Source organism: Microcaecilia unicolor, chromosome 12 (assembly GCF_901765095.1).
Source record: "Microcaecilia unicolor chromosome 12, aMicUni1.1, whole genome shotgun sequence".
Classification (NCBI taxonomy): domain Eukaryota; kingdom Metazoa; phylum Chordata; class Amphibia; order Gymnophiona; family Siphonopidae; genus Microcaecilia; species Microcaecilia unicolor.
In genome coordinates, this window is record NC_044042.1 from 18,695,004 (window position 1) to 18,715,180 (window position 20,177).

The window sequence follows — 20,177 nt, forward strand, 5'->3', positions numbered from 1 at the left end:
GGCCAGTGATGGGCAACCTTTTGAGCTTGGTGTGTCAAAATTCGCCAAAAAACCGAGCATAACTTGGGTGGTGTGTCACTTCGAGAAAAATCACTGCTACTAGGACCGCCTCCGGGCCCCCCCTACCCGAGATCGCTGCCCACCCGAGGTCGCTGGGCCCCCCTCCACCGGGCCCAGAACTAACCTTAAAGCCTCCTTTCATGTCGCAGTAAGCAGCAGCAGGGCAGACCTCTCCTCCTTCCTTCTGTGCTCCGCCCTCGCGGATGTTATGTCAGGCGAGGGCGGGACACGGAAGGAAGGAGTGGCCTGCCCTGCTGCTGCTTGCTGCAACGTGAAAGGAGGCTTTAAGGTTAGTTTCCGGGAGCAAGGAGAGAGGGTGGACCACACTGCGGCACCGCCGCGTGTCATCGAAAATGGCCATAGGTTCGCCATCAGGGTCCTAGGCCCTAGTCCGTGTGGCCTGTCCCCACTCCACTCTGCTCCTCACATAGCTATTGCTGGTGTCAAAATTGTTCGGCTATTTTTGGGCTACTTTTGGTGACGAGTTGGGATGGGAAATTTTTCACATCTGGCAACTCTGCCACAAACGTTAGAGCCGTGGGGGGGGGTGGGGGGGACTTTCTGCATTACTTGCTAAATAACGTTTGCCGGTACAGCTGCTCCCTCCTTCGGATGAACTTGAAGTACCCAGAACAGTGCAGTGGTTCTTACCCACAGCACTGCAGCCCCGCCTCTGCTGCAGAAGCGCAATGAAATCCCTGGAAACCCGTCCTACGCAGCACGGCAAGTAGGCGGGACCCTGGCACCTCACGTGACCCCCCGACGCTCTTAACTACTTTTTCAGCCTCCGAGCGCGCGGCGCGGCCATTTTGTTGAAAGTCGAACGAGGAGGCGGAGGAGGAGACGGAGCGGCGAGAGGCAGTGCGAGTTAGTGGCGTGAAGCGCGTTTTCTCCTTCAACGAAAAAGCGGTAAAATGACACCTAGAGAGCATAGCTTGATCCTCTTCCCCCCTGTTCTCCCTTTATATACACGTTGTGCCAAGGGGCCTCTCGAGCCTTAGCCCTTGGCGCGGTTTTTAGTGCCGGCTGGAAACAAAGGGCAGCCGCCATTTTGTCGTAGTGTGAGGTGAGCGCCGGATCCGAGAGGGATTTTGCGGGAGGCTTCGGGTGTGCTTTTTGTTGATTTTTTGTTTTGTTTTTTTGGCGAAGTCCTTTCCCGTCAGTGCTGTAGGGATCGGAATATATAGTGCGAGAGGTCCGGGGCGCAGACGGAAGGGAGGCTGGGCGTGGACGCCATGTTGTGCATCCTCGTGAGCTGGAGCGATGGCTGGGAGGCTTTGGGTCGTTTTTTAATTTTTTTTTACGGTTCTGGGTACAGGGTCCGGCTTTCTCGTCCCTTTTCCCTTCTTGTATGTCTTCGGGGTCATGATTGTTTTACCGGCCAAATCCACCGCCGATCATCGGCATGTGGAAGATTTTTTCTTTTTTTAAAATCCACTTGCAGACACAAAAATAACAAACACGATTTAAACGTTTAGGTGATGCTGTGTTGAGGACAGCAACGACAAAACACCCGACTAATACACTGTCAAGAACCCCCCCCCCCCCCCAAAAAAAAAAAAATAAAAAAACAAAACCCTAGCGACTTGGCTTGCAGATGGGGGGGGGGGGGTGAGGGAGAGGATGGTTCTTTACCTTGTTACTGTACGAACAGAAAAGTCAATGCATTAGGTCCAAAGCATGAACCAGGATCATTTAACTGCACCTCTTCCAGCCCCTTCAAAAGACAGCATCCTTGCCCTCAACCCCCCCCCGCCCACACCCCCAAATAATAAAAATATAGGGTAATAATGCTGGACTAACCGAATACATTACTTAGTTAACATTAGGGAGCCAATGCTCCCCTTTATAAGGTCACTTGGAGTTAAAGGATAACATCTAGGTTTAAAAAAAAACGCTGCTATTGCTTGTGACCTAGATTAGCCACTGCTGGAAGCAGGATACTGGGCTAGATCATGGGCCACTGGTCTGACCCAGTATGGCTACTCTTTATAACTGTGTCACGATTTCTATTTCATTGTATAAATATATAGGATTGCCTGCTCTGTGTGGTTTGCAGCCGGAGGAAGAGAGCCAAAATTAAACATTTAAAATCAGCATTAAAAAGTCCAGTGTGTGGGTCTTGAGCCTTGAAAGTCACATTGTGACTGGTTAAACTACTGCAAATGGTAATGTTGTGAAAAAAAGTAAGACATAGGGCATTGAATTACAGCAAATGTGTTCATATTCAGTAACTGCCCATAACTGAGCAGGCATGAGATGACGGAAAGACACAACAGACTGATTTCCTGGGTGGACTGTCTGATTTAATTTTTAACCAAAGCACAATCAACATTTTAAAGGGAAGAAAAGGTGAAGAACAGTGTAACACTCGTTTCCGTTGAATATATGGGATTGCAAAGTGAGTCAGTGTCTATTGTTGCAGTAAAGTAGACTAAATGTGCATAGATGCGTATGCGTGCAGCGCTGCGTATGCCTTGTAGCGCTATAGAAATGCTAAATAGTAGTAGTAGTAGATGCATTCAACTAGGGGAGTGCAGGTAAAAATTAAGGTAAGAAAGCTTTAAGTATCATTGTAGGCACACAGCAAAGAACTGGCAAAGAACAACAAAACCTTATGAAACTACATTTTCCACCGGAGAAGAAAAATTTCTGACTCCTAAAATAGTTTGGCTGGCATGTGAACACTTCTTTAAAAATACTTTCCACCCTCCCTATCTGAATGTTTTCAAAGCAATACTCATGTTGAACAGCACATAAATAAACCTTTTCCCCAGAAGCCTTCATAGTCCAAACTTGCAGCAGATAGATGTTTGCACAACAGCTAGTCCCCAACACGTTTCCCCATGGAGCACAAAGAGGCAGAAATAACTTGTATAAATATCTAATCCTCTGGGTACACCTTTTCTGGTTTTTTTTCTGATCCCAAATGCTAGTAATTAGAATGTGCTGTTTTAAAATGAAATGGTGATGTTCCTCCATTTTGTGAAAATATATTATCTGTACTTTTTCATTAAGGTCCTGGTTTATACTTTATAAAAGCTTTATTGCAGGCTTGCCTGCCTCCTTTCCCCATCCATGGGTTTTCAAATGATTTGGGAACAGTCTCTAGTTGTTCCCCACCCATCTCTGATCAGAGGAATAAGTCTATTTGCTTTCAGTGCATACTGCTAATAGTATGCACAAAAGGAAAGTAAAGAAAATGAAATAATCTAAGAGCATAAAATGTGCGTGATGAATTTAGAGCACGGAAAAGTTAAGAGCCTAGTACTGATTTTCAGTGTTACTCATTAATCTAGGCAAATGAATGACAGACCTACATTTCTAAGCATAACTTTAAACTCCTTAATTAAAATTTGGCTCAAAATAGGTTGCTTAGGAGCCAAATATTAGTCGGTAATGGAAAACAAATTTGTTATGACTTCCAAAATAGAGCAGGAATATCAGGATATGTTTATAAGTGTAGAAGTTAATTTCTGTTTTCACGCAGTCTTCATGTTACCCTTTAAATATTTTGCAGTAATTTATATAGAATTTGCCTCCCAATAAAGTCTGTGTAACATCTCATAAGAGTAAGAACCTATATTGAGATCAAATGTACCAGGAACCCTATCTTGTGCTTCTGCGTTCCTTGGGGTTATTGTAGAACATATGAAGGAATAGTTCTCCCAGCCACTGTTGAAACTTGGCTTCTTTCCACCCACTGATGTCATCACTACCAACCTTCCTTCTCACTTAGTCTCCTTGCATAACCACCTTTTCCCCCATCTCTTGCTTCTGCTGCTACATACCACCATATCTGGCCCTGTAGTCGCATGAGCTTCACCTGCCATATGTGGTTCTAATGTCATAAGGAAGCTGATGGTACTTAATGCATGCAACAGTAGCTGTGACCCACCCCATCTTTCTGTAAACATTTTTGTGGTGCCTGAAAGGCCTGCCATGATTTACTGATTGAGAGCCTCTGATTTATAAATGTGGTGCTGCCAGAAATTAATGCACTGAATATTTGGCCAAACCTGTTCGCCATAACTTGCATAGTTAAGGTAACTGTTGAGTACAGTACGTAACAGTAATAGTGCCAGTGTTCATTATGAAATGTGTGGTAATATAATCAAATGGCAAGAACTACATTTTATTCAATATTTTTTGCCCTGGTGTCCTGCTCAAACATTAAATAATAACAGCAGCAGGGTTTTTAAAATACATTTTATACACTTGTATGGCATAAAAAATATTAGTAATTGACTGGAACAGACCTGGAGCACATGGGCTGGAGATTTACAAATTGATTAGTCCTCCATTTGATTTTTCTTTTCCATGTAGTACATCAGAGGGAAATAGTTCTTTCTCATAAAAGAAAACCACTAAAGTGCCTTGCTTTAGCTTCTGAAGGCTGAGAACCTGGGGAACTGGGTTCAGTCCCACTGTGGCCCCTTGTGACCTTGGGCAAGTTATTTAACCTTCCATTGCCCTAAATACAAATACTTAGATTGTAAGCCCACTTGCATAAATGTGACTTTCAAAAAGCAGAATGTACAGTGGCAATCCCAAATATGAGGTAAAACTGAAGTGATTGTTGCTTATAGTCTCCTATTTGGCTGCACATGGGGAAAGGCACTCCTTGTCCCTAGGATCTGTAGCATTAATCTTGCTACTATTTGGGATTCTAAGTCAGGAAAGGGTGAAGTAAAGAACCAGTGGCAGTTCAGAACCAATACTGTTTACTAGTGGCATGACACAAAAAGCTAGGATGTATCAGAAAGGTATATGAATGGGCTATTAGGTTGCTTCTAGCCCCATCTATTTCAAAATTGAGCCCAACACTGAATCATTTGCCTCCAAAAGCTTGAAGGACCTATTTCAACTTTTATTCCATTTTATATTTCGCATAAAAAGATTTTATGCTAAACTTCACCACACACCAACACAGCATATGATATGAAAAGGAACGACTACTTCCATAGCGTCCCACAGATCAATCCAGAGACTTGTGGGTTGTGTCCCTATACCGACGGGATAGAGAGACCCTCCGAGGTTTGCTATATGTAGACCGGGGCAGCTCTGGTTTGATCTGGCTACTGGTGTCCTTTGGGCCTAGTTTAGTACAGTCAGGGGTTGAGTGGCTGTTTGTAGCTTCTGGTGTACACCTGGTCTCCCCCTACCTTTCCTCTGTCGCCCGGGGCTGTAGGCCTGATCGAGTGTTGCCTTTCTGTCCTGAGTGGAAAAAAAAAGTAAGCGTCTCTTTAAGAGACTTTGTTTTATCATACGGAGGAGCTAGATGGCTGCCGAGTCTGTTTGAGGGGCAGGCGTTTGTGGAGTATGTCAGTGCCTTCTGAGGCGGCTAAGCGCTGCTCCCAGTGTGGGGACTGGAGAGCAGCGTCGGGGGTGTGTGAGCGGTGCCGCTGTCGGCCCACAGCAGGTGTTCAGCTTGACAGGGTTTCCCCTCGTGCATCCGGTGAGTCGGAAGTGCAGGGGATAGTTTCAGGCGTTTCCTCGGGGCAGTTAGTGCAGCACGCGTTGGTGTGCACCATTTTTTCTTCTCAGGCGCGACCAGCTCTGCACGTGGCGGTTGACAGGCATAGCGTGCTTCTGTGGCACAGGCTCCAATGGAGGAAAGCAATTTAGAGGGAGCAGGGGAGTTCCTGTCAGTTCCTTTTCCCCAAATTTTGTTTTATTAATGCACAATGCTTTCTGAAGAAGTCAGGAGCGTCTCTTCAGGCAGCCCCGTCTCTTCCTCAGCAAACTTCGGTTGCTGCAGCCTCTCAGTCTTTCCTGCCAAAACATCCCTGGGTGGAGATTTTGGATCCCAAGGAGCTGACACAGATGGCTTGGTTTTGTCTCCGGGCTGTCCCTCGGAATCATTGAGTTGGCAGATGAGGTCACCCTGCCTTCTGAGGAGGGGGATGACCCGATGGCTTGCCCGCCTTTTTCGCAGGGAAGAGCTTCCCGCCCTAATTGTTAGGGCTTTTGAGGTTTTGGCTATTTCACCCCCTGAATTGTCAGGGGGAACAGGTCCGGTGCCCTCATGTCTGGCACCAAATGCCCACCTCGTTCCTTTCACGTGCATGAGACCATGAAAATCCTTATTTTGGCACAGTGGGATACGTCGGACAGTGGGCTTAAGGTTGCTAGAGCTATGTCGCGTCTTTACCTGCTGCCTGCTGCTGACTTAGACTTGCTGAAGGTTCCTACGGCGGATTCATTAATCACAGCGGTCACTAAGAAACCACTGTCCCTGTGGAGGGGGGCACGGCGCTCAACGACCCTCAGGATCATAAGTTGGAGACTTGCTTGACATTGTCCTTTGAAGTAGCGGCCCTTTCCCTGTAAGCTTCAGTTTGTGGTTCCTACGTGGCGCAGGCATGCTTATGGGTACAGAAAGCCTCTCCGGGGGACCTTGTGGCTGTTTTGCCGGCCTTAAGAGTCCGATTTAGCCTTCCTTGCGGAGTTTCTTTATGAACTTTTGAGGGCTTCGGCGAAGGAGGTTTCCCTAGCGGTCCTCGTGCGTCGCTGGCTGTGGTTGCGACATTGGGCTGCAGACGTGGCCTCTAAGTCACGGCTGGCAAGGCTTCCTTTTAGGGGAAAGCTTTTTGGGACAGACCTAGAACAGATTGTGACAGGTCTAAGTTTGTGCGGCCGGCTGGACCTAGACCTAAGTTTAGGGATACACGTCGTTACTGTCCAGGTCGCGCGGCCTCTTTTCAGAGAGCAATGTCTTCTCAGAGACCTCAGCCCTTTCGAGGTGACAGGCAGGCCTTCCTTTCTGGTAACAGAAGCCATGTCCGCCCAATGATGGGGCCCTGGTCCATATCCAGCTGGTTATTGGGGGTAGGCTGTCCCTGTTCCTGGTGGAGTGGACCAGGGTAACATCCGATGGATGGGTCTTGGAGGTTGTCAGAGACAGCTACAAGTTGGAATTGGCTCGTCCGATAGTAGACTTGTTTCTGGAATCTCCCGCCAAGGTGCGGGCAGTTCGTCACACCCTCCTCAACTTACAGCGACTGGGAGCCGTCCAGCCTGTACCCCCAGCATAAAGAGGTGCGGTCTATACTCCATTTATTTTGTGGTGCCAAAAAAGGGGCAGATCTCGGCAACCTAGATCTCAAGTGCGTCAACAGGTCCTTACGGATTCGGCATTTACGCATGGAAACCATCCACTCAGTGATCGCAGTGGTAACAGCCAAGGGAGTTTTTGACGTCTCTAGGTCTATTTACACATTCCAATTTGGCCTCCTCATAGGCGTTTGCAGTGCTTGGTCGTCATTTTCAATTCAAACGATGCCCTTCGGCCTAGCCACAGCACCTCGGATGTTTTCCAAGGTCCTTGTCGTAGTGGCAGCCTATCTCAGAAAGGAAGGGATTCAAGTCCATCCTTATCTATACAACTGGCTTGTGCGGGCATCTTCCTTCGAGGAGAGTCGACGGGCAACCGACAGAGTGGTCGGGTTGCTTCAATCGCTTGTTTGGGTGATCAACTTCCCAAAGTGCAGCCTTGCGCCTTCCCAGACGCTGGGATACTTGGGAGTGTGCTTCGATACCTGAACAGGATAGTTTCTCTTCCTTCAGCTCGAGCACAGTGGTTGCAGGGTCAGTTGCGGGCTTGGGACTTTGTACAAGTTCTGGGTTCCATGGTCTCCACCTTGGAACCAGAGCTCACATGCGCCCCCTGCAGTGGCACCTTCTGAGCCGTTGGTCTCCTCTCGTGTGCTCGGGTGCCATGTTGACCCGTCTGTATACAATCATGCACTGGTGGTTCATTCAAAAGAATCTGGTGTCGGGCATTCCTCTGCAAACCCCGGAATAGAAGATTGCCATGGATAAGTCGCTGTCTAGTTGGGGGGGCTCATTGTCTCCAACAGACAGCCCAGGGCATTTGGACCTCGACGGAGGTGTCTTGGTCCATCAACTGCTTTGAGTTGTGGGCGATTCGTCTGGCTCTTCGGTAGTTTCTCTTCTCCGCGGTTGCCCAGTTCGAGTTCTCTTAGACAATGCGACGGCAGTCGCCTACATGAACCATCGGGGGGCACTGGGAGTTCACCAGCGCATGAGGCAGGGCACCCCGTTATAATAGACCGTACCAAAAAAAACCCCGACAAAACAGACCATGACAAAAAAAACAGTTCCAAAAAAAAACCACAACAAAAGGAACCCAAGACAAAATAGACTCTTAATCAAGCTGGATTATGTTTTCAAGCAGATTTGATTCTCACTAGATACTAAGTGTGGATAGTGAAGTCAAGCCATAGGCAGGTGCCAGGACTTTCAAGTGACAAGCCGTGGACTTTCTCAGTAATTTACCCTTGAAATTCATACCATTGAAAAATAAATCTGTTTCAGCAAGCCCTTTTGTCAGGAGTCTATTTTGTCTGGGACTTTTATGTCGGGAACATTTTTGGTTTGGAACTTTTTTGTCTGGTTTCTTTTGACCGGGTACCGCGAGGCGGCCCTGATCTGCCTTTGGGCAGAGACTCTTCTCTCTCTTGACGGTGGCTCATATAGGGAGGTCACCGAATGTGCAAGTGGGCTTTTTCAGTCGCCACCAGTTGGAGCTGGGGGAGTGGACACTCTCCCCTCTGGCCTTCGATCAGATAGCTGCCCGTTGTGGGATGCCAGTGATGGACTTAAAGGCCACCGCATTCAATGCAAAGGTTCCCCCGTTTCTTCAGCAGAGGAAGAGAGTTGGGCTCAGAAGGCATCGATGCTCTTCTACAACCTTGGCCTATGGTGGGCAGGTTACTGACTCGCATTGCCAGTCATCCCAGTTGAGTGATCCTGGTGGCCCCAGATTTGCCCAGATGTCCCTGGTATGTGGATATGGTCGGGCTCCTGTTCGATCGTCCTCTCCGGCTCCAGGAGCAGGATGGTCTCTTGCTGCAGGGACCAGTTAATGATGGAGGATCCCTCCCCCTTTGGTCTTACGGCCTGGGCCTTGAAAGGGCGAAGTCGAGAAAGAAAGGCTATCTGGACGCGGTTTTCGCTATGATGCTTCAGGCTCGGAAAAGATCCACTTCGATAGCTTATGCTAGGGTGTTGTGTACCTTCGAGTCATGGTGTGCGAGTTCGAGATTGTCAGCGGCTTCGGTATCTGTTATCCTCTCGTTTCTTCAGGAGGGTGTACAGAAATCACTCTTGTTGAGTTCTCTTAAGGTACAGGTGGCAGCTCTGGCATGCTTTAGAGGCCAGCTTCGGGGGGCATCGATCGCCTCCCACCCGGATGTGGTTCATTTTTTGAGGGGCGTAAAACAGTTGCGTCCTCCTTTCGAACTCTTCATCAGGGATGACGGTTAAGGATCTTATCTTGAAGGTGATTTTCCTGGTGGCCGTTACTTCGGCTCGGAGAATTTCTAAGTTGCAGGCTCTTTCTTGCAGAGACCCCTTTCTGTGTTTTACAGAGGCGGGGCTATCGATTAGGACAGTTCCTTCGTTTTTGCTCAAGGTGGTTTCTCGTTTCCATTTGGGGCAGTCTCTGCATTTGCCGACTTTTCGCTGGGAAGATTACACTGAGCAATTCTGGGCTCTTCGCTGCCTCAACGTGAGACGTGCTCTTCTCAGATATTTGGAGGTGACGAATGAACTCCTGTTGGGTGCGGGAGGCCATCACTTCAGCCTATGTGGCATTGGGCAAGCAAGCCCCTGCGCAAATTTGTGCTCATTCTACGCGAGCGCAGTCTTCCTCCTATGCAGAGTCCCATTTGGTTTCTCTGAAAGATATCTGCAGAGCTGCTACATGGGCTTCGGTCCATATGTTCACTCGTCATTATCGGGTGGATGTGGCACCAAGGCAGGATGCGGTGTTTAGCTCGTCAGTGATTTCTGCTGGGTTGGGGGTGTCCCGCCCTACTTGAGGACTGCTTGGGTACATCCCAAAAGTCTCTGGATTGATCTGTGGGACGCTATGGAAGGTAATATTACTGTATTTTTCAGACTAAAGGCACACTTAGGTTTTAGAGGAGGAAACTAGGGAAAAAAATTTTGAAGCAAAAAGTGTGGCGGAGATCTACTGGAGGACCACAGGTTATGCAGCACTCTTGTATGGGGACAGCAGTTTTGCACAACCTGTGTGACTCTGCAGTGGAATTTGTCCTCCCCTGCCATCCATGTCCAGTGATTCGCCTCTCCTCTCCCCTGCCCTCCCCTCCATGTCCAGCAATTCTCCTCCCCTCTCCCATGTCCAGCGATTCGTTCAACCACCTGCCTGTCCGCCCTCAGCTCCCCGACTTTCGTGCTCCCTGCCTTGAAATCTTTAATTTACATACCCAAAGTCACGGCGAACCAGCAGTAAGTAAAAGCAGCAGGCAGGCTCGCCTCCTCATCGCTTCCCTTCCCTCTCAGCGCATTCCGCCCTCATGGAAAGGAAGTTACATCAGAGGAAGGCGGGACGCACTGAGAGGGAAGGAAAGCGACGAGAAGGTGAGCCTGCCTGCTGCTTTTACGTACCGTGACTTTGGGTAAATTAAATATTTCAAAACAGGGAGCACGGGTGCACAAACGGAAGGGAGCAGGCAGGTGAGCCGGACCTCCAAAAAAAAGCACTGGGCGGAGTTGAGGCGAGGCGCGCCGCGTGGGGCCCCTTTGAGCGCAAGACCCTATGTGGTCACAACGCTTGCCTTGGCCTAAGACCGGCCCTGCCCCCCCCCCCCCCCCCCCAGCGAGGAGTTACGCTACATTCGAACTATAAGACACACCCACATTTTCCTCCCAAATTTGGGGAGAAAAAGTGCGTCTTATAGTCCGAAAAATACGGTAATTCTTACCTGATAATTTTCTTTCCATTAGCCCCAACAGATCAATCCAGAGGCCCCCCCCTCCCCCTGGATTTACTGTCTGCTGTTTTTTCGGTTAGTTGTTTTTTTTTTCCCCAGGTTTTGTTGTTCTAAATGTTCCTTTGTTTGATTAAATAATAAAAACAAATTATTTGAAAGTATGTTGGGCATTTGGTCTGACAATGCCCAACATACTTATATAGAGTTTTCTATTGTTTCCATTCCACTGCTTTGGTAATGTTCATACTGAGGTTTACTTGGCTGCACAGGTCCACATATAGCAAACCTCTGAGGTTCTCTCTATCTCCACCTGCTGGTAGAGGGACACAACCCACAAGTTTCTGGATTGATCTGTTGGGACTAATGGAAAGAAAATTATCAGGTAAGAATTAATTTTTCCTTAATCTCGCACCATTCAAGTGGATACAGCACTGTTTGTCTTTTGAAGAACAACTACTGACACCCCCTGTATAAAAAGCATTTTGGTCAAATCAGTCCTCCCTCAGGATTAGCAAGCAGCCAAAAAGCTAAATCTTAATATTTCCATGTTAGCACACAGCTATTATGGCATGTGCCAGCCATGATGGCTGTGTTCCAGTGTGGAAATATTAAGATTTAGCTTTTTGGCTGCTCGCTAATCCTCTGAGGTGTCTAATTTGACCAAAATCCTATTTTTTTTTTCTTTTCTTTTTTTTATGCAGGGGGCATCAGGAGTTGTTCGAGACATGCAGTGCTGTATCCACTTGAGTGGTGTGAGAAAAGTAGTTGTTGCTTTTCATATTATTTATTTGTTGCATGTTGGTGTGTGATGAAGTTTTGCTAAGAAAATCATTTTGTTAAATATAAAATGGAATAAAAATTGAAATAGGTCCCTTTAAGCTTTGGAGACAAATGATTGACAGTGTTGAAAAGGGCTCGGGTTTGAAATGGCTGGGGCTATAAGTGACCCAATAGCTTATTCATATACCTTTCTGATGCCTCCTGTCTTTCTTTGTCCTGCCACTAGTAAACTTTATTGGTTTTGAAATGCCACTAGTTCTTTACTTCACCCTTTTCTGACTTGTATGGGGAGTAAGGTTTACGTTTTCCCCATTATTTTTTTCCTTTTTTACTATTTGGGATTCTGTCAGGTACTTGTGACCTGAATTGGCCATCATTGGAAGCAGGATACTGGGCTAGATGGAGCATTGGTCTGACCTGTTATGGCTATTGCTTAGTTTCTCCAGCTAATCCTCACTCCTACAAAAAAAAAAAATTGTAAGGGGCGGAGGGGAATTTTATTGGTGTTGGTATCTATGCAAACTAGCCGTCCTGCAATACTTGGCTCAGCAGGTCTTTGCCATGCCCCAGAAGCTAAGGTTCAAGACGTATGGCCAGGTATTTTACCGATAACTACTTAACCCCAAGAAAAATGGAAGCTTTTGTCTTAGATCAAATTAAGGGCACTTTTTCAAAGAGAAGTTCAAAATGAACTTCTTAGCCCCTGCAACAGATGAATCCAGCTGACATCACAGAAGTTTTCCCCAGCCCACTGGCTAGTTCTCTATCCCTAAGCTCTTCTCTGCTCTTTGACACTGCTATAGAAAAAAAAACTTCTCCTTGTGGAAAGCCCCCCCTCCCACCAGCTGTTTCTCTGCCACTCTAAAGCTCTTCTCTGCTCTGACAAGTTTTGCTATTGAAAAATGCAAAGCAGACTGCTCCTCCCAGCATTCTCCCTCACAGGACAGCTCCAGACCTGATGGAAAACTTTGCACGTTAAAGGTGGGCGGTCCTTTCTGTGCATCATTTGGGAATGTCTGTATATTACTCAGAATTCTAATTTTAATACTAATGAGCTCTTTGTATTACATTTGCATAGGATTTTTGTTAGCTGCTATCCTGAATGGTAAAAACTATGCAGAACCCTTTGTACATTAGACGCTGAGTGTGATCGCTAGACTGGCTAGGACCTGTTTAAATTACAGCACAATAAGCTTTTGTTTTTCCATCCTACTATTACTATAGTAATGTAAGTCACATTAAGCCTGCGAAGAGGTGAGAAAATGTGGGGTACAAATGCAGCAAATAAATAAAATAGGCATGCAAGACAATCTTCTTGCATCCAGGAAATTACTGAGATCTGTTGCTTCAGATGGCAAAAATTTTGTACAGTGGTGCCAAGGTCATAGATCTGCTCTTAAGGTTCTTGCTGTTTCTTTCATATTCTAGTCTGAAGAATAATTTAGTACGAGTACACCTTACCGCAGTCTACCATGATATCCTGAATCTAAACCCATTTTGTCACAGCCTTTGATGTCTTAATGAAGGGCCTTGTTTTATTTATTTGTTACATTTTTGTACCCCACATTTTCCCAAAAGATCTCCCATAGTGACATGAGACCTCATTATGCTGCTCATTCAAGTCATGATGGATCTGTTCAAGCCAGTAGAACTTTGCTGATTTTTGTCTTCTGGAAAATCTTGCTTCTCGTGGTCATCCCCTCTGTGTGAAGAATGATTTAACTACAGGCTCTCGTATATTAGTCTCCATATACACTCATCCTAACTCTGATTCTGTGGACTTAACCCAAACTCCTGTCAAAGGTAGTTTTGAAATGCCATTGAAACCAGACTTATTTTTTCCAAGGCCTTTGTACAGACAAGGTTGAGGCATGATTACACATAACATATTGTAGGCGAGATCTACTGAGCATTCAACCATGTAAGGCAACCCAACAATTTCTGACTTTGATCCTAACAGACTTGGAGGCCCCTTAAGGTGTAGCCTTGTGACTTGGACTGTATTGCTTTTTGCTGTTGTCAAGCTTGCATACCTCTCCAACAGAGAAATGCTGTTCTCATGAGGGATGGCGTCTTCCATAGCCCTCGTTTTGGATTTTTAAAAAGGCCACTACATAGGCTTAATGTATGCACATTTTTACAATGTTAACTGGATAGTGTTTAAATGGATAGCAAATTTGGTTTAGCTTTTCTTCATTATGTTTGCCTAAATACCGCTACCACCAGATCAGTTACATTTCCCTAGTCCACAGAGAAAGTGAGATTGTTTTACCTTGTAATAGTGGTTCTCTGTGGACAGCAGGATTAGTCACATTGTCCTCACTGTCCAACCCCAAAGCAGAAGCATCCAAGCCGTAAGTCATCTAACTTGCCTAGCTTTGTAGAGACTAAATGATGGGAGGAGAGGAACAGTTGAGCAGCAGCAGCACATGCTTTGTAAGCTTTGGTTTATAAATCTGGAGAAAACGTTCCATCTTCTGATGAGACATCACCTATAGATAGATGACAAATCCTGTGCACGGAGAGCCCCTATTAGTCTGTCAACTTTTCAACAGTTCTTGGGGTGAGGTTTTCTGCTTCACATTAAGGTAATCATAATAGATCAGACTGATAAATATCCATGCTAAATTGTTAGCCTGCTTCTATGCAACAATTCTTCAGGAAATGTAAAGGGGAGAAATGATTATATATGCCTGCAGAATAGGAAAAATAAAAGCGCATTGTGGATCTGTAAAGAAATACTTTGCTAGTGGACTGAGCTAATCTTAATTATATTTACAGAGTGTGTTTATTTGCAGTGATGCATCGTGACTCTTGTCCATTGGACTGCAAGGTTTACGTTGGTAACCTTGGGAACAATGGCAACAAAACAGAGCTGGAACGAGCTTTTGGATACTACGGACCTTTGCGCAGCGTGTGGGTTGCTAGAAACCCTCCTGGCTTTGCATTTGTGGAATTTGAGGATCCCCGAGATGCAGCTGATGCTGTCAGAGAGCTGGATGGAAGGTAAATTCTTTTTATACAGTAACCTCATTGTTAATTTGGTAATTGTCACTAACTAGCATATCTGATTAGTGTTGACTGCAAAATCTGAAGCAGGTGGTTCCTATCGGTGTATCTCCATAACATTAAAGTGATTTCTGCCACTAGTTTTTAATAGCAAATGCCTAAACAGCTACCTAGTATTTGCATGGCATTTAGTAGAAATTCATTGTTTTGTAGCATTGTTTACTTGTGTGTAAGTTTAGCTTTTGTATATGAAGGGCTTATTTACAAACCCCTCCAAGTCCAATATAGACTTACAAGGTTTGGAAAGAAGCCCTTCATATTGGGTCACTTTAGATCCTTTTGATCCAGCAAAATGATTCTTGTACTTCAGAACATTATGTGGATGTCGTGTAAGAGTGGAACTATCAAATGGGGAAAAACGCAGCCGTAATAGAGGACCACCTCCATCGTGGGGCAGGCGCCCTCGAGATGACTACCGTAGAAGAAGTCCCCCTCCTCGTCGCAGGTGTGTGTTAAGCAGTTTGTGGAACAGTATGGCATTGCTACTAATTAATATTGTATAGAAACTGGGTTTTTGTGAAGCAGGTTAGGGGTAACTTTGTAAGTTATATACACAAGTACCAAAGATAAAAGGTGTATAACACTTCACCTTGTCCATCTGATAGTAAAGGAAATAAACTAATGCTGTTAGAGCCCTTAGCACTACATCTTGTTTTGCCTTACCTTCCCTTCATCTTGGTTGCCTTTCTTGTCATCTTTTACATATTGGGCAAATTAATCACTAGTAGTAGATGGTTATTGCTTAGCTCTGCCTTACACTGACTTGGTTTTCTCTGATTAATTGTAACGTGATTGAACAAGAAAATGGGCAGCTAAGCTATTAATCAAATTTTAAATGTACTTGTGAGAATTGGACTGATTAGACTTTAACTGTTTACTTTATCAGTGCTTTCCTCTAGCTGCCTTTGTAGTTTCGAAAAGCCATAATAGAAAATGCTGACAAGTTACTTTTGGTCACAATCATGCTGGGTATTTTGTTTGGACACACAGATGTTCAAATGTAAATTATGCAGAATTTAGATCTGCAGCATGGTTTCTACAAGACTGAGTATACATTTGCATATTGCAGGTGAGTGAGGTCCTTTTTTAGGTTTTGGAAATCCTCCCCTTGTAGAAATATGCATTTGTTGCCCATCATGGTATTCCATAGTATAGAAGTATTTGTTAGCTAAAAGATGGTTTTACTGATGGCTTGTTTTGTTTTGTTTGTTTTTTTCGTTTTTTTTTTTTGTGTGTGTGCTTTGGTCCATCTGTTAATAAAAATGAACCCCGTTACAGAGTCACCATCATGTCTCTTCTCACCACCCTCTGGGTCTACATTAGCCAATCAACTACCCCTTTCAGCGTCATGTGACCAGCGCGCCCCATTCAGCTTGGCTGGTGTCGTATCACATGACCCAGGCATGGCCAGTCGTCAGGTTGCACCGCCCTTTGGTTCCCGAGCATGCTGTTTCTCTCAGCCTTCTCTCCAACCTTAACCAAATCGGCAGCGGCCTCCTCAACTGCCCACACATTCCCGGCCACTCAGCTCAGCTGTTTACTTTACCAAATGTCTTCACAACAACTGCAGCAACAGCCTTCGGCTAACAAAAAAAGCAGGAAAAATCCACAACACCCCCTTCGCCAACCAACTAAATACAACGCAACACCTGGCAAAACCTTTTCAGCAAATTCTACCTGTCTGGCAGCCTCACCTCACCATTTCTAGCTTGTTGAAACCAAAAACTAGTAAGTTTTTTCCTGCTTATACAGTTTACTGCTGGTTAAAATAAAGAAGTAAGCAGCTTATAAGTAGTTCATTATCTGTTCTCGATCAAAGGCTGGCTGTGCATAATTAAGTGGTAACGTTACATGTGTTGCTTGAAAGGTCTTTTAAGACTTTTTTTTTTTTAAGGGTGATGGTGAAACAATCATGGATATTAAAGAAAATTCAGTGTGCTTGCATGTGAGAGATGCTAAACTAAGATCTAACAATTTTAGCTTTTCCTCATGTTGCAACATATATGTAATCCTATCACCTTTAAATTGGTTTGCTACATTTTTCAACTCTAAAACCTAAGGATCTGGGGTATCAGGGCCAAGCTGTGGTTTTTGTTTAATTTACATACTAACCTTTTTTTTTTTTTTTTTAATTAATTTTAATGCTATTATCACAAGTGTGTGCGTCTAATGTAGCACTTGATGGTATACACACTGAGCACGTTCACTGTCACATAACATCTTTTTTTGCTAGCCTGAGTTAAAATGGTTAGTCTTTTTGGAAGTCATTAATAAGTCTCCTTTTTATTGTGGAAGGTGAAAATCAGACTTAAATGTTTGTAGGAGAGGCCTCTTGCTCTTATTCGTGCAACATTGTGCTTTTCATCTTAAGGTACAAGTTATTTCTTGATCCTTGTGCGTTGAGGACGGGTGCCAGTTTGTGTTCTTGTTCATGCACATTCACTGGGTCCAGCAACAAGGTAGTGGGAAATGCCTCATACCCTTCATGATTTGAGCAAGTCTTAATATTCTTCTTGATTTCTAGATCACCGCGAAGGAGAAGCTTTTCTCGTAGCCGGAGCAGGTAAAGAACACTGCTTCTCATCCTTAAAGTACCAGCAACACACAACGATCATTAAAATAACCACAGTGTACAAAAACTGGCACAAAGTTATAAGAGCTTTTATTGCTGTAGGATACCATTTGTAGTCCTAAATGGGCAACATTAACCTCTGCCAAGTCCAATTTTTGTTTGTGTGCCTTTTTAATAATATGGCACTGGCTGGCATGTCGCTTCTGCGTATGAGTGGAAGAGACTTCTTGGCTGTTTAAATACCTTGTAATCTTCCTTGCACGCACTGTGTGCTTTTGCCATCATTTGTTACATTTTGTACACACCTGTTTCTCTGGCTGTCCCAGGCCAAATTAAAAGTACTCTTGTAACAGAAAGGTGTTTTGTACCTTTGTCAAGATTTATCAGCTTTTGACCAACTAGTTGGTAGACAGGATGTTTTCTTATTCACTAGGGGCTCCAATGACACCTTTCAGGTTTCTGTAGGTCCATATAAGATGAGCCATGCTGAGTCAGATCAAGGTCCATCAAGCCTAGCATCATGACAGTGACCAGTCAGGATCACAAAAGTACCCGGCAAATCCCCAGTCATTTTCATGTTGCCTTCTCAAGCATACAAATCTCAGATGCATGCCTTAGTATTTGGATCAGCCTGTTGTCTTCGGTGCTAGTTTGAATGCTGGTTTGGATATTGGTTGTGTTTATTACCAGAATACACGTGTAAGACTACAGGCCAGATAACACATGAAATGGAATTAAGAAATCAGCTATCTTCCAGCTCTTGCTTTCTCCACAATCTTTGCCTGTATTTTTTTTTTTTAGGTCCCTCTCTAGAGACAGGAGGAGAGAGAGATCACTGTCAAGAGAGAGAAACCACAAGACTTCTCGCTCCTTTTCCAGATCTCGCAGGTATGCATTTGAGTATTGTGGTAGTTTAGCTTAGTTTTTTTTTTTTGTGTGTGTAGGAGCAAATAATTATGCACTTTCCAAGTAACTGCACTTTTGTGAGACTGGGGTGCATTCTGTAATAGATCTGAAATTCTGTAACCTGCTATACTGTTTTCAATTTTAAGATATGCAATTTTCTGTTCTAAATGGGAGATATACTCCCCCGAGCCTTCATGGAGGCTGGAAATCAAGCACCATTATATTCTATAGCTTAGTTACAGTGCTGACAGTTTCCTGGTACAGTGTAGAAAAACAGCAAATGCCCCTGGTTATGAAGGTACCTTTTTTATATATATATATCTCTGCTGTTATAACTCAGCAGTTAATTATATTGCTTTTTGTTCAGTCGCTCTAGGTCGAATGAAAGGAAATAACATCACAACCTTCAGGAAGGAATGTAAAGAAGTTTGGAGAGATGGGTACATTTTGTCAAGAATTTTTTTGGGTTGGGGAGAGCTTAACAGGCTTTTGATGCATTTTTAAGACGTTTTAGCTGTTGTTTGCTCTGTTTATTGTGTCTTGTAACTGGCAACTGATGTGTATCTTTTTTTGAGCAGGTTATTTGAAATATAATAAACTGAATTTTGTTACGTTGCATTGTTTATAAACATACCTTTAATTTTGCATTGAAGGACATTCCTCTCACACTTAAGCCAAATAAAACTTTACAACAGAAAGGATTTGGTCAGGATGTTTCCTTATTTTTGTCTTGTTAAATGGAAGTAGTTTTCAGGTTTAATTTGAGTAGCAGTGGTGGGAGGTTTGTCGCTGCCCAACTTAATGTGTATTTAAATAGTATCATACAGCGCTTGGCACATCTTGTAATACATCGACATTTTATTCCATTTATGCAAGATCCTAATTTTAGAGCCATCCAGCTGACTACCAAGCTAACACATGTAAAGGTGTTATGATTAGGTTATGGGCTCTTTTTAGTTTCCTGTTAAATGCTCATGTTCTGTTTGCTGTTCTTCATTGTCTTTAAGATCATGCTGTTTTCATAACTTTGAAAGAAATTGAAGAGTTAAGTTACAAAACCTGTTAAGTCTGTTTCTTGGATAAATGCAAGTTTATGTTGAATGAAATTCTTGGGAAAAAAATTCATTCAATATCATATACCTTACAAAATGCCTTTAATGCAAATTTCTCACATCCTATGGCTAAAAAGGCAGTCTGTTCCTGTATGAACTCATTTTTTAAAGAAAAAAACTTGCAGGTTTTGGAACTCATATCTTGAATTGTAGCCAGCAGCAGCTCTTCAGCGGCATTGTTATGAAATGAATCAATGTAATCTTTATGTAACGAAACAGGTTTACCACTGCAGCACAGTGGAAATAATTTGCTTTTGACTGTGTTGCGGGTTTATATATAGAAGCTGGAACCAACAAATGTCCTTACTGTGCAAGATTTTCCATGCTGTTTGTAAAATGTTCTGTGACTCTTGGGATTAAACTTTTTGTTACAAAATAAATTTGAAGGTTTCATTTGTTACAATTTTTTTTTTTTTTTTACTGTTCCTACAAAATCCCTTCAATGCTTGTATACAACCATAGTCCTGCAAATGATTTCTTTTTTAAATGGAATGACTCCTTTAAATATTGATGCTAATGCATTAGCCTTTTTGTATACGCTTTCACAGTGCCTTATCCTCCAGATCATGGATTGGGTAATGTGAAGGTAATATAAGGTCCTGGTTAGAAATAAGCACCTTAAAATTTTCCCTTACTGAGATTTCAATTCTAATGTGAAAAACCTTTTTGAGCATTGTTCTGTCTGAAGTGTTGAATTGGAATAGAACCACAGCATGAAAAACATAGGTATATTTTTTTTGTTTGTGGTAGTGCTGTGATGTACTTTCATCACTGTGCTGTCAGTGAACAATGATGTAAATTTCTACATTATGACAAAACTTATTAAATATTGAACTTGAATAACTGTTTCAGAAACAGATTTCTGTTCACTAATAGGTTTCTGACTTTCTAGGTTGGTTAGAAGAAAGTAAT

At 43.9% G+C, this 20,177-nt stretch overlaps 1 protein-coding gene across 5 annotated transcripts; it reads left to right on the plus strand.

Annotated features, from left to right (window-relative positions):
- The first annotated feature begins 852 nt into the window (after positions 1–852).
- On the plus strand, positions 853–19,371 carry SRSF3 (serine and arginine rich splicing factor 3). Of its 5 annotated transcripts, none has more exons than XM_030222020.1 (6): positions 853–969; positions 14,405–14,612; positions 14,986–15,120; positions 17,200–17,238; positions 18,049–18,135; positions 18,521–19,371. In XM_030222020.1, the coding sequence occupies exons 2-6, from the start codon at positions 14,407–14,409 to the stop codon at positions 18,546–18,548; spliced, it is 495 nt and encodes a 164-aa protein (XP_030077880.1). In that variant the 5' UTR covers positions 853–969; positions 14,405–14,406; the 3' UTR covers positions 18,549–19,371. The 5 variants fall into 5 exon arrangements, 3 of the variants coding, with proteins under 3 accessions (XP_030077880.1, XP_030077879.1, XP_030077881.1); XR_003944066.1 differs by lacking the exons at positions 853–969; positions 18,521–19,371 and adding exons at positions 11,172–11,208; positions 15,954–16,403 and having other exon boundaries at positions 18,049–18,089; XM_030222019.1 differs by lacking the exon at positions 853–969 and adding an exon at positions 11,172–11,208.
- Positions 19,372–20,177: the final 806 nt, after the last annotated feature.

What these genes read in the sequence shown, in the direction of transcription:
- SRSF3 (XM_030222019.1), top strand. An exon ending in AGTCCCCCTCCTCGTCGCAG is followed by an intron (nt 15,121 to 17,199) that starts GTGTGTGTTAAG and finishes CTTGATTTCTAG; the next exon opens with ATCACCGCGAAGGAGAAGCT. An exon ending in TCCTTTTCCAGATCTCGCAG is followed by an intron (nt 18,136 to 18,520) that starts GTATGCATTTGA and finishes CTTTTTGTTCAG; the next exon opens with TCGCTCTAGGTCGAATGAAA.